Raw genomic sequence first — 20,779 nt, forward strand, 5'->3', positions numbered from 1 at the left:
ATAAATGAAATCACCATTTAAAAACAGAATTTTTAAGTTGACTTGGGTTATATTTGTCTCATAATTACATTTGTTTGATGATATTAGACATTAAAGTGGGGAAACTATGCAGAAATATAATAATTTAAGAAGGCGGCCAATACTTTTTAACGGCACAGAAATATGTTTATCCGGGGTTCAGCTGTCATACACTGCATCTTTGCTTTTCATAAACACCGTATTTGGCAACCGATTTATTGCGGCTGGCGCTGCCATTCATGTTTACATTGCAGCTAGTCAGTGTGCAACTTCTGGTCTGAGAGCCACCCCCAAATGCAGGTTTCCCTCCCCACCCAGAGCCTTCCTCATTCCTGGAACCACTTTTAATTGCTTTGCGATAGGCAATATTGCAACCTACAGTGTGCGAACGTGCAAATTTTAATATGCCTCCATGAATATATATTTACCTTTAAAAAATGAATAAATAAATCAAAAATAAATAAATGTGGACATTATATCGTATTAATACACACTAGTGTTAAGGATTCCAATAATTGCTGCGAAACAGATCGATGTCTAAAAACAATATTAATCGAGGGATTTAAATCGATACTGGTTTGACTATACTGAATCTGCAATTGGTAAGCAGCTTGGTGTGAAGAAATCAACTGTGGGAGTAATTATTAGAAGATGGAAGACATACAAGATCACTGATAATCTCCCTCGATCTGGGGCTCCACGCAAGATCTCGTCCAGTGGGTTCAAAATGATCACAAGATAATAGTGATTGTCATATTTGGTTTGGACAAATCTTTGACTACTTCTTTCGTCCAGGTCAGCACAAACTACAGTTAATTAAAAGAATAAGCTATTGGTTATTGTATCGGTCTTGAGAAACAGGAAGTTATCGGTGTTGGCTTGAATTTTTTAATTTTTTTAAAAATTTGATTATTATTAAATATTATATTATTAAACATGGATCACTGTAATGCTTCAGTGCACTGAACTGTGTCAGCCACAAAGGTAAGTGCGTGCAAATGAATTTCCTTCTATGAAACTGCTTATTCAGCTCATCGTTTTATTTTTTGCATCACTAATGGCCGTAAGACCTTTGAAAAAGAGTTGGGGAAGATGATGTAACCACAGTCGTTTGCTTTTGGCAAGTATCAAAGGCTTTTTGTCTGCCTGGTGAAAGCGTAAACTTGGAACAGGCACCAAATTCTACCATTTTAATCAATTACAGCGTAATAAATTATACATTCATAGCATTTTAAATTAGCGATTAAACATGATTTTGGGATGGTTTTGTGTTGATGTTAGTGCGCAATGGTATATGATAGCAATATAAGGTATAACACCAACTTGAACGATGTGGTGTTTGGTAACGCAAGCAAGATGTCATTTGATTGATTTCGTGGGAAGTAGCGATTTTAGAGATGCGAGGATTTCGCCCGACAGCGACGATATGTAGCTTTGTAGGCTGCCGTTGCTGAATACTTACCAACTCTGTATGGGTTTCTGAGTAAATACCAAAAACCAAAAGGCAGGGTTCACCCTAGACTGTTTAGTAGGCATGTCCCGATACAACTTCACTTACTTTTTCACCAGCCCCACTTTGCAATAATTACATACTATTTTATTTTGTATCATATAAGCTGTGCTGAATGGAAACCATAACCTCAGGAAGACTGTGCTGATTGGAAACCAGAACCTCAGAAATGGGAGGCAAATATGCTCACCATTAGTTTACTATGCTGCCCCTATATAGAAGGGCGTGTCAAATAACAAAAACATTCAATTACCCAGTTGGATCCCTGTTGCTATTGTGAACTCCAAGCAAAAAAAAACAAAAAAAAAAAAAACAATGCAGATATGAAAAGAACGCTTTGCCTTTCTAAAAAAGCAGTGATCTGGCCTTTGCCCCATATGTACACCAACACGTAATGGGTTCATATTCAGGTCAAAGCAGCTTTCCACAAAATTCAATTTTTTTCCAGGGTCAAGTAGTTTTTGTGTAATCCTTCTGACAGACAACAAAGCAACATGTGCGGGTGAAACATGATGAGAATGAAAAAATAGATGAGAATGTGGACTTTACCCACCCCCCTCATCTCTTCCATAAATACAATGTCAGGAAGAGATGAGATTCCCCATTGCTTACAGAATATATCTACCTCAAAAGACATCATACAATTATTTTGGCCACAGAAAAACAACCACTTAACAACAGAGATATACAATTACGATTTAAGCAATTCTTTGGATAAGGTATACTTATCAGGGTAGTTTTAATGCAACATTATCATTAGTATTTTTGTTAAAATGAAATTGTACTTTTACTCGATTACACTGAGCAAAATTCAGGTAACTACTTTCATTTTGAAATTTGTATTTTGTTGTTATTTTAGCTGTTTTGGTTTCCCAGGGAGACTTCCACCTTGGCTGCTGTTACATGACTCGGTTTTAACAATCCAGCGGAACTACTAGTGATGTTTGACCCCATTTGACCAAACAGAGCCAGACAGTGAAATGACCACACGCTCCTCATTTTCCTCTTGATAACACCCCATAAATTCTCAATGGGGTTTAGATCCTGCGAGTTGGCAGGTTTTGGTCCTTCTGGCGGTATGGCCAGGCGCCAGGTCCTGCTGGTAGATGAAATCTGCAACTCCATACAGATCCTCAGCAGAAGGATCCTCTAAAACATTCTGGTAGACTGTTGCAGTGACCTTGGATTTAAGAAAGCAGTGTTCACCAACAGATGCACTGGAAATTGCACCGCAAATCATGACTGACTGACTGGATATTTCGCACTGGACCTCAAGCAGCTTGGGTTCTGTTCTTCACCCATATTCCTCCAAACCCTTGGACCTTGATTCCCTTATGGACCACAGGCCAACAGTCCAGTCCTTGTCCTTGGCCTAGTTGAGTCGCTTCCTACGCTGGCTGAAGCTCAGAAGCGGCTTGACCCGAGGAACCCGACAGTTCTCCCGGATGAGTCTAAATGTGGTGGTTTTTGAAGCTGTGACTCCGCCCTTTTCCTCTCTTTATGGATCTCTACTAGATTCTTGAATCTTCTGTTTGATAATCCGCTGAAGCCCACAGTCATATCTTTTGCCGGTGCATCTTCTCCTGCCTCATTTTCCTTCCATTAGACTTTCCATTGATATGCTTGGACACAGCACTCCTGAACAGTCAGCCTCCTGAGCTATGAACTTTTGTGGCTTACCCATGGTCTGGAGGGTATCAATGATGGTCTTAAGGCCAGTTGTCAAGTCTGCAGTCTTCCCCATGTTGAGCCCAACTGAGACAATTGGACCAAACTGAAGCAATATAATGACACCTGGGGAATCCTGTGTAGGTGCTTTGAGTTTAGTCGATGATTAGTGCGTGACACTCAGTTTAAAACATTTATGGTCTGCAAAATATAGCCTGATTTCTTCACAGTATTCTAATGTTTTGAATTCCTGATTTTGTGGGTTTTATGAGCTGGAGATTTTTTTAAAATAAACGAATTAATTATTAACTTGAAATTATTACAATTGTGAGCCCTGAATCTATAATCTATGAAAGTTTAACTTTTTGAATTGAATTATAGAAAAACTTTTCCATGATATTCAAATTTTTTGTAAAGGGTCTGTATTCGGTTAGCCCTTGGTAAATTCCTGGATAACAGTTTTTTTATTGTGTGTCATTTATTCCTATTTAAAGTTTCATTATGCACTAAAATCTCTACGTACTGTATTGTTTTTTGAAAAGTAGTTCAACAGCAATACAGATATTTTCCCTAACATGAGGAATAATCATGATTACAATATCAATCAAAAATAATAGTGATTATCATTTTGGCCATAGTTGTGCAGCCCTATGTTCATGGTTTAACAAAAGTTAATTATAAATTACACACCAGTTAGTTAATCCTTGGAAATTTTTCACTGACTACTTACCCTTACAGTGGGTACGTAAAGTATTCAGACCCCCTTAAATTTTTCACTCTTTGTTATATTGCAGCCATTTGCTAGAATCATTTACCGTGTTTTCACGACCATAAGGCGCACTTAAAAGTCTTACATTTTCTCCAAAATGGACGGGGCGCCTTATGTGGGCAGAGTTCCAAAATCTGTAACTGTTGTTGTGTGACTTTGATGAGTGCTCCGCTTGACTGACTGTGAGAATTTCCTGCCGACACGCTGCTTATATAGAGAAAAGGCGGACGTGACTGAGGACAGCATGCGGACGTTAAAGGGTGCGCATGCGGGGAAGGGTGCGCGTGAAAGAGGACGCTAAAGGCACGCCCCCAGTAGGTATATATTGGTTAAGGACCACCGAAAATGGCACCTACGAAGAGACACGCTTAAGAAGCACAGTTTAAACTGCAAGCTATCAGTTACGCGGAGGTACATGGGAATCGAGCAGCCGCGAGAGAATAAAAAAAAAAAATCAACGAATCCATGATTCGCAAGTGGATGCCTGGGCTAAGGTATCTGCTTTGACTGTTGTCCGAGCTTTCGCGAAAGCCTGGATCATTGCTGAACAGCCCCCCGGCAACGAGACTGACTCCAACAATGGCGAGAGGGAACCCGGCATGTTTGATGGTGAAATTGCCCAGCTGTTCATTTCAGATACAGAAGATGAGGTCTTTGATGGATTTGTGGATGAGGATTGATAAAAAATAACGAGTACATTGTTAAATACTTCAATAAAGCACAACCGAACTCGGTTTTGCTCCCGCTGCCTTTTTAAAAACATACGCTTGCATGCATGCTAGCGTATGTTTTAGCATGCATGTAGGCTACCGTATGTTTTAAGCTAGCGTATGTTTTACCATGCCTGCGCCCAATAATACTGTGCGCCTTACGCATGTATTAAATACAGAAATAGACCCCGTAACTGAGACAGCGCCTTTTAATACGGTGGGCCTTCTGGTCGCGAAAATACGGTAAGTTAATTTTTTCCCCCTCATTAATGTACACACAGCCCCCCATACTGACAGAAAAAAAACTCAATTGTTGAGATTTTTGCAGATTTATTAAAAAAGAAAAACTGAAATATCACACAACCATAAGTAGTCAGACCCTTTGCTCAGTATTTTGTAGAAGCACCCCGTTGAGCTAATGCAGCCATGAGTCTTTTTGGGAATGATGCAACATGTTTTTCACACCTGGATTTGGGGATCCTCTGCCATTCCTCCTTGCAGATCCTCTCCAGTTCTGTCAGGTTGGATGGTGAATGTTGGTGGACAGCCATTTTTAGGTCTTCCCCAGAGATGCTCAATTGGGTTAAGTCAGGGCTCTGGCTGGGCCATTCAAGAACAGTCACGGAATTGTTCTGAAGCCACTTCTTCGTTATTTTAGCTGTGTGCTTAGGGTCATTGTCTTGTTGGAAGGTGAACCGTTGGCCCAGTCTGAGGTCCTGATCACTCTGGAGGTTTTCGTCCAGGATATCCCTGTACTTGGCCGCATTCATCTTTCCTTCGATTGCAACCAGCCGTCCTGTCCCTGCAGCTGGGAAAAAAAACAAACAAACAAACAAAAACAAAAAAAAAACAGCGTGATGCTGCCACCACCATGCTTCACTGTTGTGACTGTATTTGACAGGTGATGAGCAGTGCCTGGTTTTCTCCACACATACCCCTTAGAATTAAGGCCAAAAAGTTCTATCTTGGTCTCATCAGACCAGAGAATCTTATTTCTCACCATCTTGGAGTCCTTCAGGTGTTTTTTTTTTTTTAGCAAACTCTATGCGGGCTTTCATGTGTCTTGCACTGAGGAGAGGTTTCCGTCGGGCCACTCTGCCATAAAGCTCCCATTGGTGGAGAGTTGCGGTAATGGTTGACTTTCTAGAACGTTCTCCCATCTCCCGACTGCATCTCTGGAGCTCAGCCACAATGATCTTTGGGTTCTTTTTTACCTCTCTCACAAAGCCTCTTCTCTCCTGATTGCTCAGTTTGGCCGGAGGGCCACCTCTAGGAAGGGTTCTGGTCATCCCAAACGTCTTCCATTTAAGGATTATGGCAGCACGGTGGACGACTGATTAGAGCGTCTGCCTCACAGTTCTGAGGACCGGGGTTCAATCCCAGGCCCCGCCTGTGTGGAGTTTTCATGTTCTCCCCATGCCTGCGTGGGTTTTCTCCGGGCACTCAGGTTTCCTCCCACATCCCCAAACATGGATGTTAGGTTAATTGACAACTCTAAATTGCCCGTAGGTGTGAATGTGAGTGTGAATGGTTATTTGTTTGTATGTGCCCTGCAATTGGCTAGCAAACTAGTTCAGGGTGTACCCCGCCTCCTGCCCGATGATAGCTCAGAAAATGGATGGATGGGCGGCGACTGTGTTGTTAGGAACCTTGACTTCAGCAGAATTTATTTTGTAACCTTGGCCAGATCTGTGCCTTGCTACAATTCTGTCTCTGAGCTCTTCAGGCAGTTCCTTTGACTTCATGATTCTTATTTGCTCTGACATGCACTGTGAGCTGTAAGGTCTTATATAGACAGGCGTGTGGCTTTCCTAATCAAGTCCAATCACTATGAGCAAACACAGCTGGACTCCAATGAATCAGAATCATCTTTATTTGCAAAGTATGTCCAAAACACACAAGAAATTTGTCTCCGGTAGTTGGAGCCGCTCTAGTACAACAGACAGTCAATTTACAGAACATTTTGGAGACAAGACATTGACAAAAAACAATTGTGCAAAAAGATGCAGAGTCCTCTAGCACTTAGAGCAGTTCGAATGACTAATATTGCAATAGTCCGGTGCAATGACCATTGTGCAAGGGGCGCTGAGACTTCAAGAAGTGTATGCGGTTTAAAGTGACGAGTAGTGCGATAATCTGGGACAATGTTGGTTGTGCAAATGTTACAGATACTCCTCAATCAGTGCAAATGGAGCAGATGCTACTCTGGCATGAGTGGCCAGTATATGCAAATAGTGCAGCATGGCGAGACAACTACAGTGAGTGCACGAGTAATAGATAATTGGCCCCACAGAAATGTGACAACGAACTCAAGTAAAAAAATTGCCAGCTTGTTGTAATGGAATTTTAGGTTAGGTGTTTAAGAAGTTGATCGCAAGAGGGAAGAAGCTGTTGGAATGTCTACTAGTTCTAGTTTGCATTGATCGGTAGCGCCTACCTGTGGGAAGGAGCTGGAAGAGCTGGTGACCGGGGTGCGGAGGGTCCGAGAGCGTGCAAGTCCTCAAGGGTGGGTAGGGGGGTGCCGACAATTCTTTCAGCAGTTTTGATTGTCCGTTGCAGTCGGAGTTTGTCCTTTTTTGTAGCAGCACCAAACCAGACTGATGGAAGAACACAGGACTGATTCGATGACCGCTGTGTAGAACTGTCTCAGCAGCTCCGGTGGCAGGCCGTGCTTTCTCAGAAGCCGCAGGAAGTACATCCTCTGCTGGGCCTTTTTGAGGATGGAGTTGATGTTGGTTCCCCACTTCAGGTCCTGAGAGATTGTAATTCCCAGGAACTTGAAGGTCTCGACGGTTGACACAAGGCAGCTGGACAACATGAGGGGCAGCTGTGGCGAAGGATGCCTTATGAAGTCCACGATCATCTCTACAGTCTTGAGCGTGTTCAGCTCCAGGTTGTGTCGGCCGCACCACAGCTCCAGCCGCTCCACTTCCTGCCGATACGCTGACTCTTCACCGTCCTTGATGAGGCCGATGACAGTGGTGTCATCTGCAAACTTCAGGAGTTTGACAGTCGGGTTCGATGAGGTGCAGTCGTTCGTGTAGAGAGAGAAGACCAGCGGAGAGAGGACACAACCCAGTGCTGATGCTGCGTGTGGATGAGGTGGCCTCCCCCAGCCTGACCTGCTGTGTCCTGCCTGTCAGAAAGCTGTAAATCCACTGGCAGATGGCAGGTGAGACGCTGAGCTGGAGAAGCTTGGATGAAAGGAGTTCAGGGATGATAGTGTTGTTCGTGGACTTCAGCTCAGCGTTCAGGATCCTCGCGTAGGTCCCTGCACTGTCGAGGTGTTCTAGGATGAAGTGCAGTCCCATGTTGACTGCATCATCCGCAGACCTGTTCGCTTGGTAGGCAAACTGCAGGGGGTCCAGCAGGGGACCTGTGACACTCTTGAGGTGGTCCAGCACGACATGTTCAAAGGACTTCATGATCACAGATGTCAGGGCGACAGGCCTGTAGTCATTCAGACCTGAGATTGCAGGTTTCTTGGGGACTGGAATGATGGTGGAGCGTTTGAAACAGGATGGAACTTCGCACAGTTCCAGAGATCTATTGAAGATCTGAGTGAAGACTGGAGCGAGCTGGTCCGCACAGACTTTGAGGCAGGATGGGGACATATGGTCCGGGCCTGCCGCTTTTTTAATCTTTTGTTGTTTGAAGATGCGTCTCACATCCTGTTCATGGATGGTTAACGCAGAAGTCAGAGGTGTGGTTGTGGTCGCGGGTGCGGCCGGGTGGGTGTGTGGTGTGAAACTGTCCTTTTCAAATCTGCAGTAGAATGTATTCAAGTCGTTGGCTAGTGTGCTATTGTTCTCAGCTTGGGGGGATCGTCGCTTGTAATTAGTCAGCGATTGGAATGCACGCCAGACTGATTTAGAGTCGTTTGCGCTAAACTATTTTTCCAACTTTGCTGCATAGTTTCTCTTTGCAATGTTAATTTCCTTAGTTAACCATCTCAAGGATTATTAGAAGAAATGGACAGCACCTGAGTTAAATATATGAGTGTCACAGCAAAGGGTCTGAATACATATGGCTGTGTGATATTAAAGTTTTTCTGTTTTAATAAATCTGTAAAAATTTCTATAATTCAGTTTTTTTTCTGTCAATATGGGGTGCTGGGTGTACATTAATGAGGGGGAAAAAAAAAAAGAATGATTTTAGCAAATGACAGCAATATAACAAAGTTAAGGGGGTCTGAAAACTTTCCGTACCCACTGTAAGTAATTACTCAGAGGATTAGTGTTTACTTTTGGTTGAGTCATATTATTCTTAAGTAACAGTACACTCGAGTACAATTTGTGGCTACTCCACCCACCTCTGCTGCCCACCAATTCATATTAAACAACCAAGTAAATATTTATCTGCCTTATCCTTAAAATGTGCCTGCAGCATTAGTGTCAAATAGCACAACAAAAAGTCACTACATTTGATCCTTTTAGAAAAAGTGTCTTGAGGGCTAGTATCTACTGTAATTTCCCTTGTATAATACACTCGAGTATAACGTGAACCCCCAAAGTTGACTCAAGAAATCAAGTGTTCTACCTATGTACAATGTGCACCCAAAAGTTCCTATCAATACATATATTCATATGCATTAAATGGTCACATTTGAAGTTTAATTTATACCTCAAATTAATTCTAATCAGCTAAAGTGACTATGTTGATATCCCCTATCTCCTGATTAATGCATTTGTTTTTTTTTCCTGTGATGCCCTCTTGAGATTAGTTTTAAAATTGTGGCTTTAAGGTGGGGGCTTAACCCTTGCACGTGCGCATTGACACGTAGGCCGACTTGCACGATGTAAAGAAAACGAGTAGTATTTCGGGAAGATACATTCACTTCTGGTTCCAGAATAATAAAAACAAATAGTAACACACAAAAAAAATGCGGAGTGGGGATAAACACACAAGATTTATTAACATTCATATGAACTATTCTGAGGGTTAGGGGACTAACTGACATAAAACAGCATTTTAACAACTATTTACGATGACGTCAGGCAAGCTGGGAAATATTCAGACGCTGCGTGGTGATAAACTGGGCTTTATATGATCAGGATTTTTGGGGCCGATCACTGAGTTTAGAAAACCGATAACCGATCCGATCACAAGATGGAGCAATGTGTCTATTTAAATGACATGTTTAATTACTGTCTATACTTGTGTACTGTATACTGAGTACCTTCAAAAGTATTCTCTAGATAGGTCATGTATTCTCTTCAGTCAGGTCAAACCAACATGACAGAAATAATGGGTGCTGTACTGCTGTACTGTACAATTACTTTATTGCTATCAACTGATAACCACCAAGTGGTGAGTTGACTCCGGTGATGGGGGAAGATGCCGGTCTGACCTGGCAGGCCCAAACGTACTGTGAGGGTCTGCTGGGAATGTCTGGCAGAATCCCTTGTCAGAAGGAGTTTCAACTCCGGCAGAACTTCACCCACATCCCGGGGGAGGCGCGGGACATTGAGTCCGAGTGGACATGTTCCGTGCCTCCATTGCTGAGGCGGCCGACCAGAGCTATGGCCGTAAGGTGGTGCTGTGGCCGAACCCGTTGGTGGACACCAATGGTGGGGGATGCCGTCAAGCTGAAGGAGGAGTCCTATCGGGCCTTTCTGGCCTCTGGGACTCCTGAGGCAGCTGATGGGTACCGTCTGGCCAAGCGGAATGCGGCTTTGGTGGTCGCCGAGGCAAAAACCCAGGCGTGGGAGGAGTTTGGTGAGGCCATGAGAACGACTTCCGGATGGCTTCGAGGAAATTCTGATCCACAGTGCGGCGTCTCAGGAGGGGGAAGCAGTGTACCATCAACACTGTGTACAGTGGGGATGGGGCGCTGCTGACCTTGACTCGGGACGTTGTGAGTTGGTGGGGAGAATATTTCGAAGACCTCCTCACTTCCACAGACACGCCTTCCCATGAGGAAGTAGAGTCTGGGGTCTCTGAGGTGGGCTCTCCTATCTCTGGGGTTGAGGTCACGAAGTGGTTAAAAAACTCCTTGGTGGCCAGGCGCCGGGGGTGGATGAGATTCGCCGGGAATTCCAAAAGGCTCTGGATGTTGTGGGGCTCTGCTGGTTGACACGCCTCTGAAAAATCGTGTGGACATCGGGGACAGTGCCTCTGGATTGGCAGACTGGGGTGGTGGTCCCCCTTTTTAAGAAGGGGGACCGGAGGGTGTGTTCCAACTACAGGGGGATCACACTCCTAAGCCTCCCTGGTAAGGTCTATTCAGGGGTGCTGGAGAGGAGGGTCTGTCGGGAAGTCAAATCTCAGATTCAGGAGGAGCAGTATGGTGTTCGTCCTGGCCGTGGAACAGTGGACCAGCGCTTCACACTCGGCAGGATCCTCGAGGGTGCATGGGAGTTTGCCCAACCAGTCTAATGTGTTTTGTGGACTTGGGGAAGGCGTTCGACCGTGTCCCTCCTGTGGGGGGTGCTTTGGTAGTATGGGGTACCGAACCCCCTGATACGGGCTGTTCGGTCCCTGTACGACCGGTTTCAGAGTTTGGTCCGCATTGCAGGCAGTAAGTCGGACTCATTTCCGGTGAGGGTTGGACTCCGCCAAGGTTGCCCATTGTCACCGATTCAGTTCGTAACTTTTATGGACAGAATTTCTAGGCGCAGCCGAGGCATAGATGTGGTCCGGTTTGGTGGCCTCAGTATTGCATCTCTGCTTTTTGCAGATGATGTGGTTCTGTTGGCTTCTTCAAGCCGTGAACTCCAAATCTCACTGGAGCAGTTTGCAGCCAAATATGAAGCGGCTGGGATGAAAATTAGCACCTCCAAATCTGAGACTATGGTCCTCAGTCGGAAAAGGGTGGAGTGCCCTCTTCAGGCCGGGCATGAGATCCCGCCCCAAGTGGAGGAGTTCAAATATCTTGAGGTCTTGTTCACGAGTGAGGGAAGAATGGAACGGGAGGTCGACAGGCGGATCGGTGCAGTGTCTGCAGTGATGCGGACTTTGCATCGGTCCGTTGTGGTGAAGAAGGAGCTAAACCGAAAGGCGAAGCGCTCTATGTATCGGTCCATCTACGTTCCTACCCTCACCTATGGTCACGAGTTCTGGGTCGTGACCGAAAGAACAAGATCCCGGATACAAGCGACCGAAATGAGTTTCCTCTGCAGGGTGTTCGTGCTCTCCCTTAGAGATAGGGCGAGAAGCTCGGTCATCCGGGAGAGGCTCAGAGTAGAGCAGCTGCTCTTCAGCATTAAGATGAGCCAGATGAGGTGGCTCGGGCATCTGTTTAGGATGCCTCCTGGACCCCTCGCTGGTGAGGTGTTCCGGGCACGTCCCACCAGGAGGAGACCCTGGGGACGACCCAGCACAAGCTGGAGAGACTACGTCTCTCAGCTTGCCTGGGAATGTCTCGGGATCCCCTCGGAAGAGCTGGCGGAAGTGGCTGGGGAGAAGGAAGTCTGGGCTTCCGTGCTAAAGCTACTGCCCCCGCGACCCGAACTTGGATAAGCGGAAGGAGAATGAATGAATGAATAAGTTCACTTGGGTTATATTTGTCTGATATTTACATTTGTTTGATGATCTGAAACAAAGTGGGGAACTATGCAAAAATATCATAATATGAGAAGGGGCCCAAAACATTTTCATGGCACTGTATTACAAACAAGTACCTAATGGTTTCTACAGGAACGTAGGAAAGGAAGGAAATTTCAGTTTTAATGTGAAAACAGTTTAACCTTCAGCTTCTGTGCATGAAACCCTACTTTCCACTGATTGACAACGTATGAAACGCTAGTTCTTGTTAGCTCATATTGGTAACAAGTGGTACATTAAAACAAAATAAATAATGTAACTCACCTTGGGATCAGCGAGAGCATTTATAACATTCCCCAGGGCGAGGAGTGAGCGGTTGATGTTAGCTCCTTCACGCAAGCGTTGGCCTTTGGCATTAGTTGCACTGGCTCTTTCTGAGCCTGCCAGGTCAATTAAACTCATTTTGGCAACGCACACATTGGGATTAAGCATTGCAGTTTTGTCCTGCTGTCGCAAATATATCTGGAAAAAATATAACACACTCATTGTAGGCCATCAACATGTTAATAGTTGTATGACATTTATCACACTTAAAATAAAGTAGTGTATGCTTTTTCTAATTGTGACTATTCAACTTCTTTATTGTATTTAACAATAAAACCAGCCCTTTTGGACAATTTAAATGGGACGAAAGAGAAATACCTGGAACACGGCATGGGACCTGGAAGAGGTGGCATTTGTATCCGTTGGGTGCTGTGTCCTGTTTCGATTGCCAGAATCCAAAGCCTGGAGAATGTTCTCAGCAGATTTTGGCTGTGCAAAGACATCATACATTGAGTGTGTCCAGTACTGTACTGCCAATTTACAGAGCCAAATTGTTAGTCATTCCCATATAGCTTTCGGTGACAATATTATACAGGATGCTGAGACAATGTTCATAAAACAGTGTGGCTACTAACCTGGTACAGCGTGAGGCCCTGAACAACCACTCCTTTAACACTGTCCTCTCTTACCGCAAGAGGACCTGCATTAGCCAGCAAATCCCTGATCTGTTCATTATAAACCTGTTGTTAAAACAACAACAACATTTATATACAAAGCCAATCAAAATATTGCAAGTGATCATTTGACAAAGTGCATGTGTTGAACAAAATCGTTCCAGCAGCAAGTCCAAAAACACTGGGCTGGACCAAAGGTGGGGAAAATTCTCAGTAGCCCATTTCAAAACATCTAATCTTGGCCGTCCCTCTGATGAGCTCAATCCTAATCCTGTCCAACCTGGTCACTCTCAAAGAGATGCTCAAAATCTTCATTTCCACCACCTCCAGCTCTGCTTTCTGTTGTCTCTTCAGTGCCACTGTCTCTAATCCGTATATCATGGCAGGCTTCAGCACTGTCTTGTAAAGTTTTCCCTTCATCCTAACAGAGACTCTTCAGTCACATAATACACTTGACACCTTCCCCCACCTGTTCCAACCTGCATGGACCGTTTGTTCCTAACCACACTCACCATCGCTTTGGACTGTTGACCAAATATTGAAAGTCCTCCACCCTCGCTATCTCTTCTCCCTGTAGCCTCACTCTTCCTCTTCCCCATTTATGCACACACTGTATATTGTCTTACTTTGGCACATCTTCATTTGTCTCCTTTCCAGTGCATGCCTCCACCTTTCTAACTGTTCCTCCACCTGCTCCCTGCTTTCACTGCAGATTACAATGTCATCTGCGCACATCATGGTTCACGGGGATTCCAGTCTGACCTCATCTGTCAACCTATCAATCACCTTTGCAAACAGGATGGGAGTCAGGGCTGATCCCAGATGCAGTCCCACCGCCACCTTAAAATCTTGTGTCACACCTAGAGCACACCTCACTGCTTTTCTGCTGCCCTCATAGCAGCTGCTGTCCCGTACTATTCTATACTACTTTTCTGCCACTCCAGACTTCCGCATGCAGTACCACAGTTCCTCTCTGGGTATTCCGTCATAGGCTCCCTTTAGATCTACAAAGACACAATCTAGCTCCTCCTGACCTTCTCTGTACTTCTCCATCAATACCCTGAGGCAAATAATGCATCTATGGTACTCTTTCTAGGCAAAAACCATACTATTGCTTGCAAATACTCACCTCTGTCCTGAGTCTAGCCTCAACTACTCTTTCCCATAACTCCATTGTGTGGCTCATCAACTTCATTCCTCTATAGTTCCCACAGATCTGCACATCACCCTTCCTTTTTAAAATGGGCACCAGCACACTTTTCCTCTATTCCTCAGGCATTTTCTCACTCGCTTGAATTCTGTTGAACAAGCAGGTCAACAAGGATGCCTCTTGTTTGGGCTTTGCCACATCTAACTTCCCCCTACGTTGCATCTCCATGGAATGATTCCTTTCTCTTCTCCTCAGTTCGCTCAGTCCCACTTCTTCTTGGCTAATTTATTTCCTGTACTTGGAGGTTCTCTGACCAAGTCTCCTTCTCCCCTTTCCTACCAGAAGATACACGAAGTACGATTCTACCCGTGTCTCTGATCACCTTGGCTGTCGTGATCCAGTCTTCTGGAGCTCTTCCTGTCCAGCCTTTTTTAAAAGCCTCACAACACTCTTCCTTTCTCAGCTTCAACCACATGGTTCTCTGCTCTGCCTTTGTCTTCTTAATCTTCCTCCCCACCACCAGTCATCTTACACACCATTATCCTATGCTGTCCAGCCACACTCTCCCTTACCACTACCTTACAGTCAGTAACCTCCTTCAAATTATCGTCTGCACAAGATGTAATCCACCTGCGCGCTTCTACCCCCGCTCTTGTAGGTCCTATGTTCCTGCTTCTTCTGGAAGAAAGTGATCCTACAGCAATTTCCATCCGTTTTGCAAAGTCTACCACCATCTGTCCCTCCAACTTCCCCATCACTTCTTCATCACCCGTTTCCTTCACCAACATGTCCATTACAATCCGCACCAATCACAACTCTCTCTCCGTCTTGGATGCTCAGAACTACTTCATCTAGCCCGTTGGAGAATTTCACTTTCACCTCTAGGTCAAATCCTACCTGTGGGGGTGAGCCATTAATCACATTATACATAACACTTTCAATTTCATGTTTCAGCCTCAATACTCGATCTGATCCTATTTTCACCTCCAAGACACTCTTAGCCAACTCTTCCTTTAAAATAACACCTACTCCATTTTTCTTCCCATTTGCACACTAGAAAAATTATTTTAAACCTCTATCTTACTGCCTTTCCACCTGCTCTCCTGGACACACAACATAACAACCTTTCTCCTCGTCATCATGTCAACCAATTCCTGAGCTTTTCCTGTCATAGATTAAAATTAAATTTGCCTAATTTCTTTGCTTTTTTTTGTGCTGGCCTGAAACTTGAGCCAGGCCCATTTCCACCTGCACCTGATGCCTGCTTCAAACTGTGCCACATGAATAGCATCCTCCTCTTTAAGCACTCTCATTCTGGAGAAGAATTGACAAAAATCATTGTCTGTTTCACTTCATTTTTCACTATTACCAACTGCAAAGGCTAATCCCAAATGCATCTTCCTGGACAATATTAAATACTTTTCTTTTTTTATTGGCCATTTCTGAATTTGAAGTTAGTTCATTCAGTGTTGTGACATAATCCTTAACATAGCTCCGTCGCTTAATACATTTAACATTAACATTCGTAAACTAATTAGATAATTGTAGCCGCGTTTCGTAATTAATACAAGATGTACTAGCGGATCTCTTGTCGCCGATGTTACGTGTGCTTCGCGGTTCCGGTGGGACCACAACCAGGGCCACAACCCGCAGCACCTCAACGCGAAAACACAAAAGCAACAAATATGACACTGGCTGATCTGATGAGCAAAAATGTTGCTTAAACAGAAGAATAACAATAGAGGATGTCTGCTCCAGAGGTGGGTAGAGTAGCCAAATATTGTACTCAAGTAAGAGTACTGTTAGTTGACAATAATGTGACTCAAGTGAAAAGTAGTCCTCCAAAAAAGGTAGTCCTCCCAAAAAAATACTTAAAGAGTAAAAAGTACACAGTGAAATAACTACTCAACGACTGAGTAAAAAGCACAAAAAAACAAAAAAAATATTAATAAAATGCAATTTACTGCACGGTGTTTTCTCAAGTTATAAATGAGATAAAATATCCACGTTTGGGCAGACAGTGCCAGACAAATACAACAATACATGAAAGCTGTTGTTTTTGTTCGTCTAAATGTAAACAAGAGTAGCGCGCCATTGCCTTCATGTTAACGACGACATTTCCAAAATCAGAATGTTTATTTCCCAAGTATGTCAAAAACACACGAGGTATTTGTCTACGGAAGTTGGACCCGCACTAGCACTTAAATTAGATTGCCGCAAACAGCGCCCAATGCGGAAGTCAAAGTCGTAGTCTCGCGCACGAAATAGTTGATAAATAAGCAATAATTGATAAATAAAAGTAGCGAGCGACATTTAGATCATTGTAACGGACTAAAAGTACCGTTACGTCGGTTTTCAAGGAGTACGAAACAGCCTATGAAGACGGCGACCCCACCCCCCAAGGAAAAAGTCATTGCATCTATCAGATACACGTAAATGGCCAATTTTGAGTTCAAAGCGACAAATTTTGCCAGAAGGCCACTGATTTGCACGTATGCAGCAAAGATAAAAGAACAAAGAATGGGGGAAAAGATGTTCACCTCAAGATAGGAGACAGCAACAGAAAACTCTTTCTCCTCTTTGGCATCATCCATGCGTTTAAAAAGGTCTTTCATGGTGCGGTACATGACTCCCGGTTCGTTTGGTGCTCCTAACATGGTATGTGTTTTGCCTGCTCCAGTTGCACCATAGGCGAAAACTACAACATGAAAAGAAAAAAGAATATGCCAATAATCTCACTAAGCATATATAGCAAAACCACAAATTGCTAGTATTTTTGACTGTGATCGACTGATGACCTGCCTTGGATCTCTTTCTTCATTTTTTTGTTTTTTTAAAGGCTGCTTAACCTGCAAACTTTCTGAAAGGACTTGATCAAAACGGGACCCAAATGACGTTCCCAAAATGAAGAGCCTGCCTCTTTCATCAAGATAAGTTGCATCCTCTTCAATCAAATCGTGAAACGGTAATTCTAAGTATCTTGCATTTAGTATTTCTGATTACATGTAGGTTGCTTCATTGCTTTCCTGAGGTAATTTGTAAGCAAAACACCACCAATCATTTTACATCATTAGATTGCCATTGGACACTAAACTTTTGACCTACAATAATCAAAAACTTGTCAGACACATAGTTGTCTAAAACCTATATGTGAGGAGAAACAAAGATGACAATTATTAATTCTATGATACTTCAAATTTAGGAAAAATTAATGCTGTAGATTGTGTGCCGTTACCTGTGCAGTTAAATCCATTCATGACACTATTCAACACTCCTTTTGTGGTGTTTTCAAATATATCATCTTGAGTGGAATTCTCTCCAAAGACATGGTCAAAAACAAATTTAAGGTCTTTGTTGGCCCTCTTGTTGATGTTTCTATTCCGAACTCTTTGGGAACCAAAACAGGATATCTCCTCTTCTTTTGGATCAAATACCAACATGTGTTTATCCACAACTTGGACCACATTGCGAACATTTTCACTCTTCTCCTTCTCGTTGGTTGGCCTCACCCGAACGACCACCTTCACGTGGCTGCATACATTACTTGCCATTACGTTTCCTCACTGGTGACTAAAGTGTAACTGCAAAGACAAAAAGAAAAAAAAACTATGGTGAAAATTATTAAATACATCTTAGTTTGTATGATGCTAAGTCTTTACAAAAATAGCGAGAGAAGCAGTGAAAAGAGGTTTTGTATTTTGCTGGAGATTGTGTGTTAACCAATAAAATCCAAGGTTTCAATGTCTGATTCAAATGTTTCTTGAGGAAGACACTGAAGCCTGATTCTAAATTTGGGACAGGAAAGGATGACCTTTTCTTGTACTATTTAAAAAATAAATAAAAAATAAAATAATGAAAATTATATCAAACTTCCAAAATAGGTAGACTGCATGTACAGCAGTTCTTAGGAACCCATAACTAGGGACATTTTAATTCACAGGGGTTGAGCAATGAGTCGTTCCATAAATCCTGTTCAAATACATCACACCGTTATTGTCCATTTATGACGTGAAACATCTTTAACAAAGCTGTTCAATAAATTACCTGTCTCGTGAAGTTAATCATGCTTATATTTGTGTAAGAACTACTGTAGATAAATGTCCAGTACGGATTAACCTATGTGCTAGACATAAAATTCCATACATCTTGACGACGTTGGAGTCGAACGAGTAATTGAACGGTATGATGATGCAAAGTATACGAATTCGTTTTATTATTATTATTTTTTTTTTTGTATCACCGTACTGTTTACGGTATGTTATGGCAACATGGTTATTGCTGGCAACCTTGGCACTACAAATAAGAATCCGTTCTCAACTGCCTTACCTGGATAAGAGAGATAAATAGAAAAACGGCGAGCTACGCTAACGCTATTAGCAAGTAGCGAGGAAAACGCTAACGGCAAATTAGCAACGTTTGCCTTCGTGTCTGAAGGGCGACTGACTGCCCGCCACAAAGACTTACCTATCGGTTGTAAGGTAACACTTTCATTTCGTCACGATTGCTTCCAGGAGGGGCACTAAACGCCTGCATAACATAATAAAGTATGATCTTCGGAGGAAGGCTAACGTTGACGAGACGAGCGCCAATACTTTCAAAAGCAAGCACTCTTCCTCGGTGGATGCAGATTGGGTGTGAGCTACGGGTCAATGGGCGGACCCAAGTGACGTATGGCAACGTGCTGCTTGTGGTTGCTTCCGGTAAGATACATTCCTGTTAACTTCACGGTCCTGAAGCGTTAACATTTGAACACGCTATATAGACACTTCACTCTAAATACGTTTAAGTAGGTTTGTTGTATTATCATTAATACTGTTGTATTGGTCGAAGACGCGTTTCCAGCGTGCTATCATCCAGTATAAGCACCTCGTAAGCATCAAACGCCGAAAGCGTCGATGTTAAAGCTAAATTTGAATTTGGACCTCGTATAAACAAACATACGTGTTGAGAACCACCTGTAGTGCTCGGAAGCATTCACGGCTCTTTCAATAACTTTGATTGATGCTACAGTTTTTTGTTTTGTTTTTTTAGCACTCACCAAACACACCAGAGCGTATTCCATCCTTATGTAAGCATTGTGTTTATCTTGCATTCTGTTTTGTATTCCAGCAAGCAGGTTCAAAATGCTCTTAATTTAAACCCGAGTTCTTTCTTGACTTCCCAAACATCCAGCCATCACTTTCCTGTATTGCTTATCCTCACTAGGGTCACGGGTGTACTGGAGCCTATCCCAGCTATTTTCGGGCGAGAGGTGGGGTACACCCTGAACTGGTCGCGAACCAGTCGGAGGGCACATGCAGTCCCCTCCAAATGTATTGGAATGGCAAGGTCAATTCCTTTTGTTTGTTTTGTATACTGAAGACATTAGGGTTTCAGATCAAAAGATGAATTCCAGCTTTTATTATTTTTACTTGAGTCACATTATTGTCAAGTAACAATACTTTTACTTGAGGACAATGTTTGGCTACTGTACCCACCTCTGGAGCGGACATCCTCTTTTTCTACTCTTACGTTTAAGCAACATTTTTGCTCATCAGATCAGGCAGTGTCGTATTTGTTGCACTGGTCTTTTGTATTTTCGCGTTGAGGTGCTGTGGGTCGGGGCCCTTGTTGTGGTCCCAAGAGGAACTGTGAAGCACATGTAGCATCGACGACAAGAGGTGATCCGCGAGTACATTTTGTATTAATTAGAAAATGCGGCTACAGTTATCTAATTAGTTTACTGTTGATGTTAAAGGTATTAAGTGACAGAGCGCTGTTAAGGATTATGTCACAACACAGTATGAACTAACTTCAAATTCAGAAATGGCTAATAAAAACAGAAATATATTGTATTTAAGATGTATTTGGGATTAGCCTTTGAAGTTGGTAATAGTGAAACAGACAATGATTTTAGTCAATTCTTTTCCAGAATGAGAGTGCTTAAAGAGGAAGATGCTATTCGTGTGGCACATCTTGAAGCAGGCATCAGGTGCAGGTAGCGATGGGCCTGGCTCAAGTTGGAGGCCAGCACAAAAAAAAGCAAAGAAATTAGGCAAATTAATTTTTAATCTTAAATTTGTACATCAATATGTACTTGAGCGTTTTTTTCTGTGTGAATATATACATATATATTTTGCCTTATTGTACTCTTTTAAAAAAGAGTCTTCCAGGTTACTTAATTTATGTTAAAATCTAAAGAAATTCTCAGCGGGGGCTCGGGGGATTCCCCCATATCCTCCCTAAAATGTCTTTTTTTTTCACCTTTTTCATGCCTTTGGTGTTTGCATGTCTGATCTAAATGTGTTAAACAACTCAGGAGCACCTTTTGTTTGAAGTCACTCACTTTTCAAATGAGCAAAAGTTTTGGAACATACATTATTAAATTAAAGTGAATAACTTTTAATATATGGTGGCATAACCCTTACTTGCAATAACTGCATAAAGCATGTGACCCATTGACTTCGCCAGACTGTTGCATTCTTCATTTGA

At 43.0% G+C, this 20,779-nt stretch overlaps 2 protein-coding genes across 9 annotated transcripts in view; one reads left to right on the plus strand and one right to left on the minus strand.

The window, feature by feature from the left end:
- kif18a (kinesin family member 18A) overlaps nt 1-18,986 on the minus strand; it is a 45,774-nt gene extending 26,788 nt beyond the window's left edge. The window contains exons 1-6 of one of the 5 annotated variants that reach the window (XM_061758600.1): nt 18,773-18,986; nt 17,544-17,889; nt 16,849-17,006; nt 13,120-13,224; nt 12,863-12,973; nt 12,485-12,682 (exon numbers count right to left, since the gene is read on the minus strand). In XM_061758600.1, coding sequence (XP_061614584.1) covers nt 12,485-12,682; nt 12,863-12,973; nt 13,120-13,224; nt 16,849-17,006; nt 17,544-17,859 — 888 coding nt within the window. In that variant the 5' untranslated portion in view covers nt 17,860-17,889; nt 18,773-18,986. The other 4 variants (XM_061758618.1, XM_061758581.1, XM_061758590.1 and 1 more) reach the window with 4 other exon arrangements.
- mettl15 (methyltransferase 15, mitochondrial 12S rRNA N4-cytidine) overlaps nt 18,878-20,779 on the plus strand; it is a 120,136-nt gene continuing 118,234 nt past the window's right edge. For 3 of the 4 annotated variants that reach the window (XM_061758659.1, XM_061758677.1, XM_061758697.1), the window contains exon 1: nt 18,878-19,008. In XM_061758659.1, coding sequence (XP_061614643.1) covers nt 18,979-19,008 — 30 coding nt within the window. In that variant the 5' untranslated portion in view covers nt 18,878-18,978. The other variant, XM_061758667.1, reaches the window with a different exon arrangement.

Source organism: Phyllopteryx taeniolatus, chromosome 2 (genome assembly GCF_024500385.1).
Source record: "Phyllopteryx taeniolatus isolate TA_2022b chromosome 2, UOR_Ptae_1.2, whole genome shotgun sequence".
NCBI lineage: Eukaryota > Metazoa > Chordata > Actinopteri > Syngnathiformes > Syngnathidae > Phyllopteryx > Phyllopteryx taeniolatus.